General features: G+C 51.6%; 6 protein-coding genes across 6 annotated transcripts; 3 read left to right on the top strand and 3 right to left on the bottom strand.

Moving 5' to 3' along the window:
• Positions 1-34: 34 nt before the first annotated feature.
• Positions 35-2,031, top strand: ACHE_20494A (putative MFS transporter; the record flags this gene model as incomplete). The annotated part of the gene is made up of 9 exons (XM_043284803.1): positions 35-300; positions 354-514; positions 568-660; positions 724-753; positions 808-1,164; positions 1,217-1,270; positions 1,323-1,370; positions 1,420-1,737; positions 1,787-2,031. 9 exons carry the CDS (start codon positions 35-37, stop codon positions 2,029-2,031), a joined length of 1,572 nt encoding a protein of 523 aa, XP_043133558.1.
• A 545-nt stretch (positions 2,032-2,576) lies between these two features.
• Positions 2,577-2,948, top strand: ACHE_20493A (uncharacterized protein; the record flags this gene model as incomplete). Its single annotated transcript, XM_043284802.1, has 3 exons — positions 2,577-2,653; positions 2,724-2,805; positions 2,865-2,948. The coding sequence occupies 3 exons, from the start codon at positions 2,577-2,579 to the stop codon at positions 2,946-2,948; spliced, it is 243 nt and encodes an 80-aa protein (XP_043133557.1).
• Positions 2,949-3,553: 605 nt separating this feature from the next.
• On the top strand, positions 3,554-5,163 carry RPA49 (DNA-directed RNA polymerase I subunit RPA49; the record flags this gene model as incomplete). Its single annotated transcript, XM_043284801.1, has 2 exons — positions 3,554-3,701; positions 3,758-5,163. 2 exons carry the CDS (start codon positions 3,554-3,556, stop codon positions 5,161-5,163), a joined length of 1,554 nt encoding a protein of 517 aa, XP_043133556.1.
• A 388-nt stretch (positions 5,164-5,551) lies between these two features.
• On the bottom strand, positions 5,552-7,560 carry hemA (5-aminolevulinic acid synthase HemA; the record flags this gene model as incomplete). Its single annotated transcript, XM_043284800.1, has 2 exons — positions 5,552-7,146; positions 7,197-7,560. The coding sequence occupies 2 exons, from the start codon at positions 7,558-7,560 to the stop codon at positions 5,552-5,554; spliced, it is 1,959 nt and encodes a 652-aa protein (XP_043133555.1).
• Positions 7,561-8,294: 734 nt separating this feature from the next.
• On the bottom strand, positions 8,295-13,518 carry ino80 (chromatin-remodeling ATPase INO80; the record flags this gene model as incomplete). Its single annotated transcript, XM_043284799.1, has 4 exons — positions 8,295-8,488; positions 8,544-12,366; positions 12,421-12,939; positions 13,012-13,518. 4 exons carry the CDS (start codon positions 13,516-13,518, stop codon positions 8,295-8,297), a joined length of 5,043 nt encoding a protein of 1,680 aa, XP_043133554.1.
• A 1,246-nt stretch (positions 13,519-14,764) lies between these two features.
• NHX1 (bifunctional K:H/Na:H antiporter NHX1) lies at positions 14,765-17,201 on the bottom strand (the record flags this gene model as incomplete). Its single annotated transcript, XM_043284798.1, has 5 exons — positions 14,765-15,984; positions 16,033-16,692; positions 16,756-16,905; positions 17,019-17,051; positions 17,159-17,201. 5 exons carry the CDS (start codon positions 17,199-17,201, stop codon positions 14,765-14,767), a joined length of 2,106 nt encoding a protein of 701 aa, XP_043133553.1.
• Between the last annotated feature and the right edge of the window lie 332 nt (positions 17,202-17,533).

Here is a 17,533-nt window from a genome sequence, read left to right as displayed (position 1 = left end):
TTTACTCCTGTGTATATATAACTCGTCGCCAGCAATGGGCGCTACAGGTTCGTGTTCCAGTGCCACCATTTTTCCATTCCCACTCGTTCCTATTTTACCAATGCCTCGAATGTTTTCGCTGACATGCGGCCGTCGCGTGTCCATTATAGATCCCGAGGACAAAGGCGAAAGCCAGATCCAGATGTCTTCGTCGGATCTCCCTCCGCTGACGACCACGACGGAGCGCAAGCTCATGGCCAAGGTCGACTGGCATGTTATTCCGTGTTTATGTGTGATGTACCTGTTGGCGTTTTTGGATCGGTATGCCTTCTTCTTGGATAATTAGAAGCGCGCAGTCCTCTGACTTTGCGCAGTGTCAATATCAGTAATGCGGCGGTTCTTGGACTCAAGGAAGATCTGGGTATCTTGCATGGGACTAAATACAACACCGCATTGACCATTTTCTTCGTTCCGTATATCATCTTCGAGATTCCGTCCAATCTCCTGCTCAAGAAATTGAAGCCGCACGTTTGGTGTACGTTCCTGTCTTTCCCCCCTTGGCTGTGTAACCCGGCTGATTCGATACAGTGTCGCTATGCATGTTTGGTTTTGGCATTGTTATGCTTTGCCAGGGTTTTGTGAAGAACTGGGGTGGTTTGATGGCTACTCGCTGGTTTCTAGGTAAGAACTTGCCCTTGGCAACTGATTGAATACGGCTTATACTAATATTCTTGCGCGCGATAGGAATGTTCGAAACTGGCCTCTTCCCCGGATGTACGTGACCCTTACCTCCCTGATGATCTTCGAATACGAACTAAAGATGGATAGGTTTCTATCTGATGGGAATGTGGTATAAGCGCAGCGAAGCGCAAAAGCGATTCAGTTTTTTCTTCAGCTCCACGACTTTGGCCGGTGCATTTGGTGGTGTTCTCGCGGCTGGAATTGGAGAGATGGACGGGATCCGTGGGATTGCGGGTTGGCGATGGGTTTTCATCATCGAAGGTATTCTCACGGCTGTCGTTGGGTTGATTTGCTTCTTCGTCGTTCCTGGTTTCCCGGAAGAGGTTAAGTGGCTCAACGAGGAGGAGCGGGAGTTCCTTCGTGCGAAGCTGGCTCAGGATGTTGGAAAGGCCAACCACGACGCTAAATTGGGCTGGCGCGATGTCTTGGATGTGTTTAAGGACTGTGAGTCATGTTTCATTGCCCTTGATCCTTTCAGCAAATTGACCGGTAGCAGACAAGATTATCATTGCCGGTTGGATGTACTTTGGTCAGGTTGTCACAGCCTACGGTAAGACAAATCCCATACACATTCCATCAGAAGAAGTTCTGACAGCCAGCAGGATATGCGTACTTTGCGCCAACTATTATCCAGACCTATGGTTACAGCAGTGAGTCTAATTGTCCTTGGCTGTATTGGAATGAATCTAACCCTTCCAGGTATCAAAACGAATCTGTACTCGATTCCACCATGGGCAGTTGCATTCGTCTTTTCCATGATGGTCGCATACCTCTCCGATAAAGTAAAGCATCGGTATGCTTTCACGATAGTTCCGATGCTCATTGCAATCGCAGGATACGGCATTCTGCTGAATGTCCATGGGAAGGATCAAAAGAACACCCAGTACGGTGCTCTTTTCTTAGTCACAAGCGGCTGTTATAGCGCAATGCCAGTCATCGTATGTTGGTTTACGATGAACTTGGGAGGGCATCGACGACGTGGCGTAGGATCCGCATGGCAGATTGGTTTTGGAAACAGTGAGTCTCCTTCATTCTGTCACCGGTACAGAGCTAACTAGCAAACAAGTTGGCGGAATTATATCCACTTACTCTTTCCTGGAGAAAGATGCTCCCCTGTACCGACCAGGGTATATCATTAGTTTATCCTTCCTCTGTTTCTCTGCTGCCCTGTGTACGTGCTACTTCGCCGCCTGCTGGTGGGATAACCGCAGGCGTGACCGTGCTCTGGCAAATGGCACCGCACCTGTGCCAACTGAGGACGAACTGGCTTACATGGGCGATATGGCGCCCAACTACCGCTACCTATACTAACGGATATCATGATATCATGATTTCTCTTTTTATCTTATCTCTCCTTTTTTCTTTATTTTTGCTTCCCGTTCCCATTTCGCATGTGCATATTGTTGGATAGGGCTAGGGCTTGGAAAGCTCTGAGATTCGCATGAAGATATGGAAAAGCACAGATGATTTTGAACATAGGTTATCTGGTAATTTACGTCATTTTAATACGGCATGAGTTTGATTTGCTTCTGGAATAATATCGCATCCAGCCCTACATAGCATTCTGTAGTATGTATGTATGTAGTCGTAGCATTGACAAAGAGTTCAGTAGCACAGATGAGGAATTGAAGCATGAATTGAATCCAATTCTACTATTTGACACATATAATAGCTTTCTACTCCCTCTGCCATATCGAAGCCATGACGTCTATACTGTACCGCCGATTTCAATACCGTCCATCAAGCTGACTAATATTAGCTCTCGGTAAACTTAACAGTGCACGGATGACAGTCGAGCCAATCACGTACCCCGCAGCACTAGCGAGCCCTTAGCGGCAGTCTGTGCTGACTCAGCCATGGCGCACACAAAGAGCTCCGCCGCGGCTTTCCCTGGATCTTTCTTACAACCATCTTCTTTCATCCTCGCAGAAGTGTGAGTTCTCCCCTGGTATTTAATAGCTTGGCTAGTCTTTGGTTGAGTAGCTGCTAACATAGCTTCACAGTTTCTACGAAGATGAGAGCCAAGTGGAGAAAGAAGCGCGTTCGTCGTTTAAAGAGAAAGCGAAGAAAGATGAGAGCGAGATCGTGAGTTGCTCTCAAGTTACCTGGATGAGACGGTTGAACGGATCTAACAGATGCAACAGGAAGTAAACGACTCGCCCCTTTCCACCTCAGTCTCGTGTGACCGCTCCACGTTGAACGCTGAACATGACAACTTCGACGCTTAATGACCTCATGATCGTTTTTCGTTGACAGCCGCTCCATCGGGTAGCCTGTCTGGACTGTCTTCTGACGAGTATCGAAAACCGGAGTCCGCCGTTCGACCTGTCTTCCTCTACCTCCAACCTCTAGGGCTCGTTAACGGTTTCGATTTTCTTTCGCCGGGCAATGTCTATCCGGGGTGGTGATTGTGTTTGGTGGGGTTGGAGGGATCCTTTGCTACTGATCCTCGGAGTGTTTGCATGGGAACTGGTCAATTCATGCTCGATTCAAGTTATTTCGCCTACCAGCCTACTATTGCAGCTGGGGTGCTAGAGCTATGGAGAGGTCATCTTGATCTAAAAGAATTATCAAAAATATGACATGGTGACATGACAATTTCATCTTCATTTTGTAGCTGTAAATTCAATTGCAATGACTGCATTCTATCTTGTAGTGATGGGCTTAGCTACGACGAGTACTTTATTGTGCGTTATCGTCACTGGTCTCGTGATCTCCACTTTTTTTTTTGTTGCTCTCCGCCTTTTTTTGCCAAGCCCAAATCTCCGACTTTTTCAATTTTTTCTACTATCTCCAAATTCAATCCTACCATTATTATCTCCATATAAAGAAAATGCCTTCAGACAAAATCGACAAAAAGCGCAAGCGGCACTCAGACCGCCACGAGCGTCCAAGCAAAAAACCTGCTCTCGAACTGCAGAATCTGCCTCCGCTATCCGCCAGCTTGATCGAGGATAATAGCGAATTGGCTCCTGTTATTGGTATTCTTGCCTCAATTGATTCAGAAAAGAAAAATTTGCTAACGGGAAATATATAGTGACAACGCCCGGTGTCAACCAACCCCGAAGCATCAACCTCCAACCGTACCTCAAACCGCGCGCAAACACTTCTTCCACCTCTTTCTCCACGCGCAACAAGGGAATTGTCTCGTCTGAGATTCTGCTGCAATCGTCCGAGCATCCCAAGCTTGACTTTGTGGGACGGGAAGCGAACGATGATGCGGACTCGCAGTTGAAGCATTACATTGCGGTGATTGACCCGGAGAAGAAGACATGGCAGTTTGTCGAGGCGCGCAAGGTCACCCTGCGGGGTGCTGTGAGGAAGATGAAGCCTCTTGAGGATGAGGAAAGCAGTGAGGATGAAGAGATGGTAACCTCCCTCCCGACTCTATCCCTAGAAATGCAGATGCTAATTGTGCAGCAAACAATGCGCGCCCAAAAAACCGCCCTCACCCACGCTTTCGGTACGAAACAATCCAAGAAAGTCGTCCAGTCCATGGCCGAAAACGCCCAACTCTCCAATGCCCCCGCCGGCGCTGCCAATGCCGCCGAATCTGCCCTCCTCTCGTCCATGCCTGCCGACTCCGCTACGGACATGGCCTCCAAGACCGCCGCCGTGCAGGCGCAGGTGCAGGCCGCAAAGCCTCTTCCTCAGGCAAACCTGGCTGCTACGCATCCCGCGGATGTGTATCCGGTGGACGTGCTGGTTCCCAATGGCTCCTCGACACTGCGACAATTGCCCGGTGTCAAAGAGTGGACGGAGACCGTGGGCTCCGGGCTCGCAGTTACAACGACCTCACGATACGTCTCGCGCCGCGTCGAAGCAGTCGTCAAATCGGGAAACACTACACAAATCCAAATCCTCCGCTTTATCCTCCTCCTCCTCGAATTTGCCCGCTCCCTCCGCCCCGGCGGCCGTGACGCAGGACCAGGAAGCAAACGCCTCCCACCCCGCGACGACCTCCGCCGTGTCCTCTCCTCCTCCTCGGGCTCAATCTCTGCAAAGAACACCCTCGCGTCCGCACCTACGTCTACAGAGAACACCCTCCCGGACCCCGTCATCGACGCGATCCGCCGCCGCTTCGCCCCGCAGGGCTCGCACCTCTCCAAAAACGACATCACCCTCCTGCACACCACCATCTGCGCATTGTCGCTGCACATCCCCCCGCAGCCAGCCAAGGACGGCGGCTCCAGCACACAGGGCGGGAACTCGGCCAACGAACTCGCTACAGACCCCTCAGATCTGCGCGATGATCTTAGACTGGATAATACGGTTGTCACGCAATATTTCCGCGAGTTGGGATGTCGGGTTGACAAGCCGCGCGAGACGGAGTTTGCGAAGTGGGGGATTAAGGGTGGGAAGGCTGAGGCTGCTGCTAGGCGTGTGGCTAGGTTGAAGGTTCCCGTGGAGTTTCCGAAGGTTAGTCGCGGTGGGAGGAAGTAATTCCGTTCTTTCCGGTGGGATTCCATGTGTACTTTTGTTGTCGTTTTTTTCTCTCCTTGTTGCCGGTCAGGTGGTCAGGTAAAAGATTTTGGCATGTGTTTGCTTTTGTTGTACAGTGTGATATTTGGATGGAGTATAGATTGTTACGCAACATATGGAGTACAGTACTGATTGCTCATGTGATCGTTGTACTACTGAGTACAGGGTACCATAGATGGATGTAATGTGATAGTTGTATTTGAAAACGTACTCGTACGAGTACCAAATGAGTGTGTGCTTATTGTAATATACTGAACTGATATGATAATGCATGCATGTGCATATGTGTGTATGTATCTAACCTGAATTCAGCTCAGCCAGTTCAGCTGAACTACTCAACGAGCTGAAACTAAGCAGCAACACCGATAGGCGAAGCCCCCATGGCCGCAGCCGGCTGAACCCGTGCAGAAGCAGGAGTGGGGGTCTGCATCCGCAGTACGGACGCAGCCGCAGCCGCAAACTCGCGTTCCACGGCCGCTTCCAGATCCTGGTTTTCACTTGGCTGCAACCCAAGCTGGGCATCGCTCCACATGGGCGTGTTCTCTGCCTCGGCAGCTTCAACGCCCACGCCGACAAATCCGCCGGTCGCCTTCCAGTCGCTGGTGCGCTTGATGCCCAGATCGTTCCAGACGGACTGGATCGCGGCCACGAGGTGGTCGCGGTGTTCCTTGACGTGGCCGGGGGTTGGGGTGATACGGAGACGTTCCTCGCCGCGGGGCACGGTGGGGTAGTTGATGGCTTGCACGTAGATGCCATGCTCCTCGAGGAGCTTGTCGGATGCCTGCTTGGCGACTTCGGCGTCGCCGACGAGCAGGGGGATAATGTGCGATGGGTTGGGGATCACAGGGATGTCCAGTTCCTTGAGGGTTTCCTTAACGGCGCGCGTGTGCAGTTGCTGCAGGACACGGTCGCGGTTGTGGCGGCCTTGGTACTGGATGGCCGTGTTGGCCCCGGCCATGGTCGCGGGTGGCAACGAGGTGGTGAAGATGAACCCTGGGGCAAGGGAGCGAATTGTGTCGACAAGTGCCGCGGACCCGGCAATGTAGCCTCCTACGCATCCGTACGCTTTACCAAGTGTACCGGTGATGATGTCCACACGGTCCATGATAGTACCTTTGGTGCTGTAAGGGTTGGGGGTATCCTGCGAAGCGTAGATATCGTAGTCGAGATGCTCCGCAACACCGGCGCCATGAGGACCGTACATGCCAACGGCATGCACTTCGTCCAAGAAGGTGATGGCGCCGTACTTGTCCGCCAAATCCTGGATCTTCTCAATCGGGGCAATCGATCCGCACATACTATAGACAGACTCGAAAGCAATGATTTTGGGAATATTCAAGGGCAAAGAAGCCAGCTTGGTTTCCAGATCAACCAGGTCATTGTGCTTGAAGACCATCTTCTTCGCGCCAGAGTGGCGGATACCCTGTATCATGGACGCATGGTTCAGACTATCCGACAAGATCACACAGTCAGGCATCTTGCTTCCCAGTGTAGCAAGCGTGGCATCATTAGCTACAAAGCACGAACTGAACACCAGCGCAGCCTCCTTGCCATGCAACTTGGCCAATGTGTTCTCCAACGCCACGGCATGTTGGTTGTGCCCGGAAATGTTACGGGTACCACCAGCACCCGCACCATACGTATCCAGCGTCTCGTGCATCGTCGCGAGAACCTCGGGGTTGCGTCCCATGCCGAGATAGTCATTGGAGCACCACACCGTCACCCGCTCCTCAGCAGAGGCCGTGTGGGCGCGTGGGAACTCATGAGCCAGACGGTTGATGTTGTTGAAGTACCGGTACGACTTGTCCTTGTGCTTCTTCTCCAATTCGCCATTGTAGAAGGAATTGTAATCGAATCGCTTGTTCTCGGGGGCTTGGGGGCAGGAGCCGGCCATCGCGGACGCAACCTCTATCGGGGTCTTCTCAATCTGAGACAGATTGGGGGCTAATTTGTCAGCGCAATCCGGTTTAAACCTAGTATATTAAGAACCATACCATGCTCCTTCTTGTAGGTCTCCGACTGGATACTAGCCCCATTGCCAGCGGTAGTGTGCAACGCCTGTCGTCCACGGAGATGCTTCTTCTCGTGAATTCCGTTTCCGTGACCGGCGGAGCCAAGTCCCGCCACACCAGCCGCACATGACGTGAAGCGCTTGGTACCGGACATACGGGCGCTCTGAACAGCCAACGCCTTGCTCATAACGGGACAGCGACGAGCCAGAATCTGGAGGTTGGACATGGTACCTCCGCCGGGACTGGTGCTGGGACGGGTGGCTGTTGCGAGCGAGCGCAGCGCGGAGGGCGCGGTGCGCTTGAGGAATGGGCACATGGCCCGGGATTGCTGGAGAAGGGACTCCATGGCAATTGAAGATCGGATTGATATGAAAGCGAAAACGAGCAAAAACGAACAGAAAGAGAGAATGAATTGAACAAGTGTAGGGAAGATGAAAGAGATATAAGAGAGATGAAAGACCAGGCAAGGCTCGGCATCTGCAAAGTCGACCGGCACTAATCCCGATGAGGTAAGCTGAACTCGGCGCGGCTGTTCGGCTGACGATCGGCCCCGCTCTGATTGGCCGCGGTTATGTAAGGTGACCGATACCACAATTACACACCAGACGCCGGCCAGATCGCGGTATTTACCGGTAATTGTACATACCTCCGCATTGCATGTGCGGGGATCGTCAGTGTGAATTCAGTACAAATGAAATTATGTAGTCATACACTCAGAACAAGTACACTAATGCAAGACAACACACACACACACACCCACAGAAGAATCGAATTGAAAAGAAGTAAGGAATCCCGCAGCTTGTCTATGCTGGCCGGTTTTGCCCTTCATTCTAACATCATATCCTTGTCTTTCCCAGTCCGTATACTTATAGAAAGCACGAAAAAACTATGAGAAAAAAAAGTAGTAAAGACGGCAGTACCTGCCAGAAAGTAATAGAAAAAAAAAAAATAAAAAGAAATCAAAAAGAAATAAAGAAGGTAATAAAAGACAGTCAACGCCATCCGTTCCGATTTCCGATCCGGTATGTCCATGCGGCAACAAGTAATTCAAAGTTCACGGCCCTGCAGATTCATTCGGTTTCAGCTCAGTCCTCCGTCGCCATCAATCAATCGCAATCTTTCGTTGGTCGTCTTGGCTCTTTTGGATGTACCTTTGGCACTGCCACCTCCTCGTCCTCGGCCCCGTTTAGGCGCCGGCGTAGATGTCGGTGTGCCAATATCCGGCGTTGCGGCTCCAGACTGTTGTTTATTGGCATCGTCAAAGTTGCCTTCGCCTGTAGAAATCATTAGCATTTAATCAACACAGGACAGCAATAAGATGAAACATACCCTCGTGATACATGTCATCCAGAGAAAGCTCCTTCTTCTTCTTCTGCGTGGCCTTCTTACTAGCCTTAGCAGCACCAAGCACCTCGCCGCGCTCGGCAGCTTCCTTCTCTTTCTGCTCGATGAGCTCGGCCTGTTCATCATCTGCAAGCCACATCGCAATGTCCTTAGTACGGCTTTCACGGTTGCGAGTGTTGAAGTCGACGCCACCAGCCGCGCCACCCGTAATGACGACGCGCTGCACCTCTTCCTTCTGCAACGCACGCTTGCGGATTCGCTCTTCAATCGTGTTGCGCGTAATGAGTCGGTACACCGTAACCTGCCTCGTCTGACCCAGTCTGTGTGCTCGGTCCATGGCCTGCGAATCAATGGTCGGATTCCAGTCGGAGTCGTAGAAGATGACCGTGTCTGCGGCAGTCAAGTTGATACCAAGACCACCAGCACGGGTCGACAGCAGGAACACGAAGATTTCGGGCCGTTGCTGGAAGTCCGCAACCGTGTCCCGACGATCCTCCAGTTTCGTGCTTCCATCCAAGCGGCAGTACTTGTAGTTGCGGTACGTCAAATACTCCTCCATGAGGTCGATCATACGAGTCATCTGGAAGTACAGCAGTACACGGTGACCGCCCGCCTTGAGCTCGCGTAACAGTTCATCTAGCTTGGCTAGTTTACCCGAGTCAGTGACGAATCGGTGCATGGATGGCACTTCGATGTGCGTGTACCGTCCCTTGTCAGAGATCGGCTTCGGCAGGATCGGCGCAGCTGTGAACAGTCTTGGGTCTGCCTTGTGCTCTAGAATCTGTTCGTCAATGCTCCTCGACGGGATGCCGTACAAAGCATGTCGCACAGGAATGTTGAAGAAGCTGTCCCTAATTTCCTTGTAGGCTCCCTGGTTAGAGCAGGAAACCTGGATCGGCGGAGCCGAGGCTGCCGGACTCGCGGAAGGTTCGATAATACTAAGACCCTTGCGCTCGAATGTAGAGCTAGACACCGTCATCAAGTCGCGCATGTAGCCTTCTGTAGCGACCTCATCCAAAGCATGACGGTCATTCCTATCGACAATATTCAACATGGAATGAGACAGGACCGAGTTGCCATCATCCTCATCCCCGTCGTAGACAACGTTTAGCCGGGACAGCCGGTTCGTCTTTCCGCGACGGCGGTATGCCCGCTCGAAGACTCCAAGATGCGAAGTCTTGTAGGCCTCTTCAGCAGAGGTGTCGACGAATCGAAGGAACGAGAACGCTGAATCTTCCTCAGCACTCTTTTTGATGTTTTCAGGAGTCCAGATGTTCAACATGTGGGCGAGGTACTTGTTGCGAAAACCGGCTTGCTTGTTATCAGGACCAGCCATATCGATACGACCAGCAGAGTCACACAGAAGTCGCGGCAGGTCGTACTCGATGATATTGCGCGTTGAATAGGCAAAGTCAACGAAATGCCCTTCACGCACAAAGGAAGCAGTCTCCGCAAAGTGCGCTTGGGAGAACGGCGATTTTGTCTCAGCGCGTTCGAACAGGTCCGGATGATTGCAGACCTTCCGGAACTGCATGACCAAATTCATCAAGGTTGTGCTGTCCGCCTCATCACCCACGGCGGCCCGTTCAATAAGATCCATGATACTGACACGGTTCCGCAAGTTGGCATAGTACGCCCGTTGACGGTAGGTCAAATCGCAGAAAATATCCTTTTCGACCTTGTCTCCAAGCTCTTGCTGGACGTGCTTCTTGACACGACGGAGCATGAAAGGCTTCAGGATCATGTGCAGACGTCGAAGCTGGTCCTCGTTGAGCTTCGTATTACTTTGCGCGTGCGACTCAATATCCTTCGAGAACCACTCGCTGAACTCATCATGAGAGTCGAACAGGGTCGGCATGATGAAGTGCAGAAGAGCCCAGAGTTCCTGCATGTTGTTTTGAATAGGCGTACCAGTAAGCAAGAGACGATTCCGACAAGAGAACCCAAGAAGGTTCTTCCAACGAGAACTCTGCGACGACTTGATAGCCTGAGCCTCATCAAGAATCATGTACTGCCACTTGATCTTCTGGAAGTACTGCGCGTCAATAACCACCAGCTGATACGAAGTCACTAGTACGTGGAACTCTGAGTCCTTGGTGTAAGTTATGTGCTTGCGGTCCCAGAACTTCCGAAGAATCTTACGGTCCTTGGATGAACCCCAGTAGGGCAAGACCTTGATGTTGGGAACGAACTTGGTGATCTCCTGTTGCCAGTTGTGCAGGGTGGACGCGGGAGCAATGACCAAGAACGGACCCCAGATGTTGTGGTATTCAGCGAGGTAAGCCATGACTGAGATGGACTGGATAGTCTTTCCGAGACCCATTTCATCGGCCAGAATACCGTTGATACCCTGCTCGTACAAATTGACCAACCAATTGAGACCCTTCAACTGGTATTCCTTCAATTTGGTCGTAAGCATGGTCGGCTGAGAAATCTCAATGTCACCCAAACTGGTGGGGTTCTGGAAGTTCAGCTCGCCCTCATCAAAGGCCGCCATCTGGTCCTGCTCAGCGTTGAAAGCGCGCGCACGATCCTGGGCTTGCTGAACGGCATTCTGCGCATTGGCCATGGCAGCCTGTCGCAAAGCCGTTTCGTCCTCTGCATCAAAGTCCAATTCGTCGAAGCTGGTGGTAACCTTGGTGTTCGGATCTGCGACACTGGGAGGCATGTCCACAGTATGCTCCTGGCCCTTGCCAGACTGGACGATCTCGTTCGAACCGTCAACAGCAGTGTCTCCAGAGGCATCGGCCTCCGTGCCCTTGATCTTCCGGCCAATGAAGTGAGAATACAGTTCGGTCTGGGAAATAAGGAAGTTGAGCTTGCGCCTCTGGCGGTTGGCCTCACGCTCAGCTTCCGCCTTCTTGGCCGATTCGATCTCCTGCTTCTCAGCCAGACGGCGCAAGTCACGCTCCTCTCGCTCGTTCCGTTTCCAGAAAGTCGTCATCTCTCGCATAGTCCGCTTGGCGCGAGCCTGGGTGTCTTTCATGCTCTTGTTTGTACGTTCCTGCCACTTGCGAGATTGCTTGCTGGCCAGTTGAGCCGTCTTGCGCAGGTTTTCTTGGCGGGTACCAAGCGAAGTAGCCTTGATACGATAGACCTTGGGAATGTCTTTACGCGCAATGTCTCGCCAGATCTGCTCGTAAATCTGGTTGTAGCCCTTACTGTCGTACGATGCCATGGGAATGGGCGTGGACTCCTTGGACCGACCACCCTTGGTTTCTTTCTTGAGCGACTCCATCCGAGGATCTTCCATGGGAGCAAGAGATGTAGGCTCGTCACTAGCCATAGCCGCATAAGCGGCTTCTGCGGCATCTTTTTCGGCTTGTTTTTGCTCCTTGGACTTCTTGGGCCGGGCAGTGGTGCCCCCACGGTTCGACTTGCGCCGCGACGGAGAGCTCCTGCCAATATGGAAGGAACTGGTGGTACCCCCTTCGAGGTTGGGGGCCAGGGGAGTCACTTCGCCAATCTCCTCGGGAGATGTAACGCCTTCCAAAGCTCTCTTGGTGGATTTGATCTTCTTCTGAGCTCGCTCGACTTCCCGCATAAGCTTGGCTTTTGTAGCAGCATCGTCGGTCTCGTTCGCTTTCCGTTCCGCCTCAAGCTTTCTCTGCATCTCAAGCCGAACCGTATTCTCCCGTCGCCGTTTCCGTTGCATGTCCTTCTTGCGTTCCTTCTCATCTTGGATTTCTTTATCTTGTACTTCGAAGATGACCTTCTCCTCGTGGTCATATCTGAAACGATCCATTCCTGTGGTCGATTGTTTCTCAAATGTCTTGCCAAGCCTGATGAGGAAATCTTGTCGTCGGCGCTAATAGTTTATTAGCCCATATTCGTTTCTACTGCTATTGTTGACAAAACGTACCTTGCGCTTCATACTCTCGGCCTTTTCGGTGCTGAGAGCACGCTTCTTGCCCTTGGAGATGTAACGTTCATACTCCGCTTCAAAACCCGGTGCCTCCACATCGCTCTTCTCCCCATTGTCGATATCGGCGGTGATTTTGTTGATAATTTCCATATCCCGCTCGGTGAGCTTGCGCGGCGCAGGGACCCGAATTGGTGCAGAAGTCTTCTTTATGTCCGGAACATCACCGTTGGCGGAAGAGGCGACAGGTAGACTGCCAACAAGATGCTCCTCCTGCTCCACATTTCGACGACGCTCCCTTATCGGCTGCTTTTCCTCGAACCTTGGCATTGGATAGACCGGAACCTGCTCTGATTCTTTCGGCGTCTGGCCCGCTATATACAATGGTGGCGGAGGAGGCGCAACGGGAGCCATCTGTGCCGGGGGAGGAGAAGGTCTCTTCGGGGGCAGGCGCTCCTCTTCAGTAGGGCCCGAGAGGATACTGGCAAACGACATGGGATCGGCCGCTCTCGCTGGTTTCTAAACGCAATAACTTGTCAACATACCAAATATGAAAGTAAATCAAGGGTCAAGAGAAAGAAAAAGACATACTGCTTCCTGTGTGGGAGAAGCCGGCCTTGGCGGCTCTCGCATCATCGAGTAGCCCGGAGCATTATTCCCAACCATTGAATACGAAGAATCCGTTTCCCTCTTGGTAGGAGACTGCGAATGACTCTCCAGCCGGGGCGGAGGAGGAGCATGCGATGGCGTAGACTGAGCATATGGAGATGCGCCGCTGCCCGGCAGCATCGAACCCGAGTATGGCCGGGGCAACGAGAACTGCGGAGTAGGCGCGGCCGAATGCATCTGGTACTGAGCGCTCGGGTCGCTACTCAACGGTGGTAACGTGGCGGGCAGGGATGGCGTCGCGTGGGCATAGTGAGGGCTCCTGGCAAGCGCGGAGTGTGGGGGATAGGCTGGCGGCGTCTGCGGTGGATGCTGCTGGTATTGATCATTGCCTGGTAAAAAAGGGTGAGGAGTCTTATTCGGTGGCGAATAAGCGGGATAGCGAGACTGTTGGGTAGGGGAATGAGGATTATATGGGGGCGCCCCCGTCATGATGGCCGCGTGTGCCGGAAGAGCGGCGGCGAAGATCTGAGATCTGAAGGGTATCAGTCGCGACGACGGGGCTTCACAAGGATCGCGTCGAGGAAGAATCGGAAGGAATCACGGTCGACACTCGTGACCCATGGGAAAGCCGAGAGATATGAGAGATATTGAATCGATCTGACGATCGCTAATACTCCAGGCCTGGTCAGTAATCGCAGTGCAATGGTAGTAGCTTCTCAAGGAAGAAAAGCAGGATCGCGAATCGGACGAGAAGGGAGTAGTAGGAGTAGGAAGAGAATGGAGGAGAAACGGTTGTAGAAGATAGGGTAGGGAAGGAAAGAGATGTGAGAAAAGACAGATTGGAGGGTGGGAAAGGGAGAAAAAAGAGAACGAAGCGAGCGCGAGAGGGCGGTTGCATAATACGGACAGCGGAAATGCAGACAGACAACGACAGATCAAAAGCGTCTTTAATGCTGCGTGTACACACCTTTCTGTCTCTTTTTCTTCCCTTATGACCTGCAGGACAGCAGCGCAGGTGCCCGAAGAAGCGATTGAGTGATTTTCTGCTGGTAATAAGGACTGGATGGAATAGCCGTTGAGATCCAGCCAGTCCTGGATTGACGATGGATGGTGTGCTAGGAGATTAGGCGAGGAATCGATATAGAAGAGCAGAATTATGGATGAAGAAGAGAAGACGAAGAGATGGAGAGAGGAAAAGAAATGAAATAAAATGATGGCAAGAGACGAGGACGTGGCGGGCAAAGCGAAACGAAGCCGGGGATGATTTTCTGGACAAGAGTTGAGGATTCGGTTGGCATGAGAGGAGACGCTTACACAGCTGTGATGACCTGCACTGTACTCTGTATTCAAATTCCATTCGACTCTATACTGATAAATGTGGTCTATATCTCAATAATAATATATCAACACAGTACTTCTTTTCTTTACTTCTACTTTGTATGTATCCTCACTGTATACATCTAGATCTGATTCGTATTGGGAATACCGTCATCCTGACCCGATCTGCAGGGGATCTGTTATTATTACCGTATCTATATTACGGCTCACATCATTCCGGAAAGAATATGATAACCACGACAAACGAGGAAATATCTCGCATTCCTATCAAACAAGCCCAGCTAATTTGACTAGTAGTATTCCCAGCAAATGAACGAGAAAGAGAGAAAGAAATCTAATAAATACCGCCTGGTATTAGTATACAAATATACCCTGTCAATTCGGTATCTGTACAAAATCAAACAGCCCCAGGCCCTTTATGATTCGACTGATCCAGGAGCAACCGTGGCTTGATATACCCCTCATCCAGCTGCCGGAACCATGCCGCATGATCCCCAGTCGGTCCACCCGAGAATAAATCGCGGAGAGCCTCGCGAGCGCTGATTGCCTCATGTCGCGACGGCGACGGTGATACTCTGGAGGATGTGGATTCTTGTTGAGGTTGGGAATGTGATCGCCGCAATCGCGATGCAGGTGTCGCAGATGGAGGAAGACCATGGTCATCCTCCGACTCTTCGACATCGATCTCGAACTCGTCTGGGTCAGGTTCGGCTGTGGCTCGTGACTTTCCGGTGTTCTTCGTGGTTTTGAGGCCAAATTCATCCTCGCTTCCCGCACTGTCATCGCTAAGACCCCCAGTCCCGCTGTTAAGGAGCGTGGCCGTTGATGATCGATCACGACGCGTCTGGGTATCTTTGGGCCCGTAAGCATTCGAATACATGCGAGCATGACCTCTGCTTGAGGACCGATTGGGAGGCGGGCTGGGACGGCGGCTGTTGCCAGTGGAATAGCTATGTGTCCTGTCAAGCCCTTCACGCTGCATTCCGTCCAGGGGAATGGTCGAGTCCATCCGACGGGGGGTGTATCCCAGAGCCGTATCCCGTTTATAGTAGGTACCTCCATGAGTGACTTCGATGTCGAACTCATCATCCGAGTCGAGCTCCTCGACCACACCGGTCCTGATTCCCAGGATTTCGAGCATTCTAGCCGTAGTTCCACCGAATATGATAACAGTCAACACGACCACAACCAGGACGGTAGCACGCAAAGCTGGGGCATTGACGCCCTTCAGACCCGCTGCCAAAGCAACGCCGACTGCTCCTCGCAGTCCAGCCCAGAAGAGCATTGCTTGATAAGCGAACGGCAGCTCATCCGCAACTTCGACACCACGGCGACGGGCGCGATAGCGGATGAACCAGTTGATGGCTTTGGACAGTGGGAATACGGCGAGGTACCGCGCAAGACAGATTCCCAATACCGCTACCAGAATGAATAGCGGCTTAAACTGCAAGTTACTCTCGACAAACAGATCGAGTCCAAGGTAGATGAAGATAAAGTTCTCCGACAACTGCGCCATCACCTGGAAAAGGTATTTGGTGGTCAACTGCGTTCGGCGCGACATGTTGTAATAAGCGTAGTGCTTCATCGTAATGCCACAGAACAGAAGAGACACGATGCCTTCCCACATTAGTCAACCGTCTTATGTTAGAGCCATCAAGTACTTACCTGATAGGTACACGCCGTTGGAGAAAAAGTAGCTGGCGTACGCAATGAGAACAATCAAGCAGCTCTCAATCTTGGGCATGCGGCGAACATGGGTATACTTGAGACCCAGCGCAGTCATAATTCCCACAATAATACCAACAATCATACTACCAAAGAAAACCAACAAGAAGAGACCAATTGCCTCAAACAAGTTGAGGAAGGTCAAAGATCCAGCCTCACTCTCCGCATACTTCTGCGCAGTTTCGAACAAGACAATAGCAATCGCATCGTTCAGGATCGACTCGCCAAAGATAACGGTATACAGCTTCGGCTCGACCTTGTATAGGTTGAAGATCGCCAGGATCGTAACCGGGTCCGTCGCCGAAAGGGTCGCACCCACTGAGATCGCCTCGACGAAAGAGATATTCAGCCCATCCAGCGGGATCCGAGTCCAAACGTACAGTACAAGCCCCAGCACAATAGCCGAGATAAATGTACCCACAAACGCAAACGTCAGAATCGTCCCGATATTGCGGAAGAAGTTCGCCTGGTGTAACTCGTACCCGGAGGCCAAGATAATCGGAGGAAGGAGGAGGTTAAAGAAGAACTGGTAATCGAAAGTCACACTGTCCTGGATAGGCGACTCCGGACTTAGTCGTATAATCAATCCGACGAACATGCCTGCGCATATGCATCAGTACCGCATATCCTACCCCTCGCGGAGGGACCTGGACCTGGGCCTACCTCCAAAGATGGACAACACCGTCTCATGTACAGCTTGAATCTTCTTCTGCTGTAGAATATAACTTGTAAAAAGCGCACACATCAAAAGCATGATCATAATGAAGAGTGCCCAGGAGCTGAAGAACTCCTTGGTGCCCGCTTCGGGGACATCTGCAACCACGCATTCATTATCAGTGAAACTGTCCTAGCGATCCAGCGACGTTGTTCCAAAGCTGTATACTGTCTGTAGGGAAGTAGTCAGATAGGAAGGTCAATGCGCGTACCATCAGGATCCGTATCGGAATCCGCAGCTCTCCCTGCACAACACAAACAAGAGTCAGTCTATTTTCGCATAACGTAAAAGATCTTGGCAACCCCAGATTAACCAATGCCGGGGAAAGCAAAAAAGACAGGAAGAACGTACTGAGCACTTGGTGAAGGGCATCGCCCACGATTTGGCCGGCCATAGTTTTCCGTTGTTAGGAAGGAGATACCCCAAGCAACACCGGACGGTTAACCTTAGCGGCAGGAGACTGACGCCAGAACATAATCCAGGAACACAAGGTCCGGGGGATAGAGAGAGGCGCCAGAACACGAAAAGGGAATAATTCGAGAACGCTGGTAGTTAACGATCAGCAAACAAAAAGAAGAGAGAGTTAGTTGGGTTGAAGAAAGACGAGATCTGATTGGGGATAAGATGAATAAGATGCGGACAAGTGGTCGTCAACGGTGCCAAGACCGCTGCTACTACAACGGTGACATATCCATTGTATGAAATGTGAGATATCAATATTGAATC

Source organism: Aspergillus chevalieri, chromosome 2 (genome assembly GCF_016861735.1).
Source record: "Aspergillus chevalieri M1 DNA, chromosome 2, nearly complete sequence".
Lineage (NCBI taxonomy): Eukaryota > Fungi > Ascomycota > Eurotiomycetes > Eurotiales > Aspergillaceae > Aspergillus > Aspergillus chevalieri.
The sequence above is the reverse complement of the archived record's forward strand: the minus strand, read 5'-3'. Positions and strand labels throughout refer to the sequence as shown.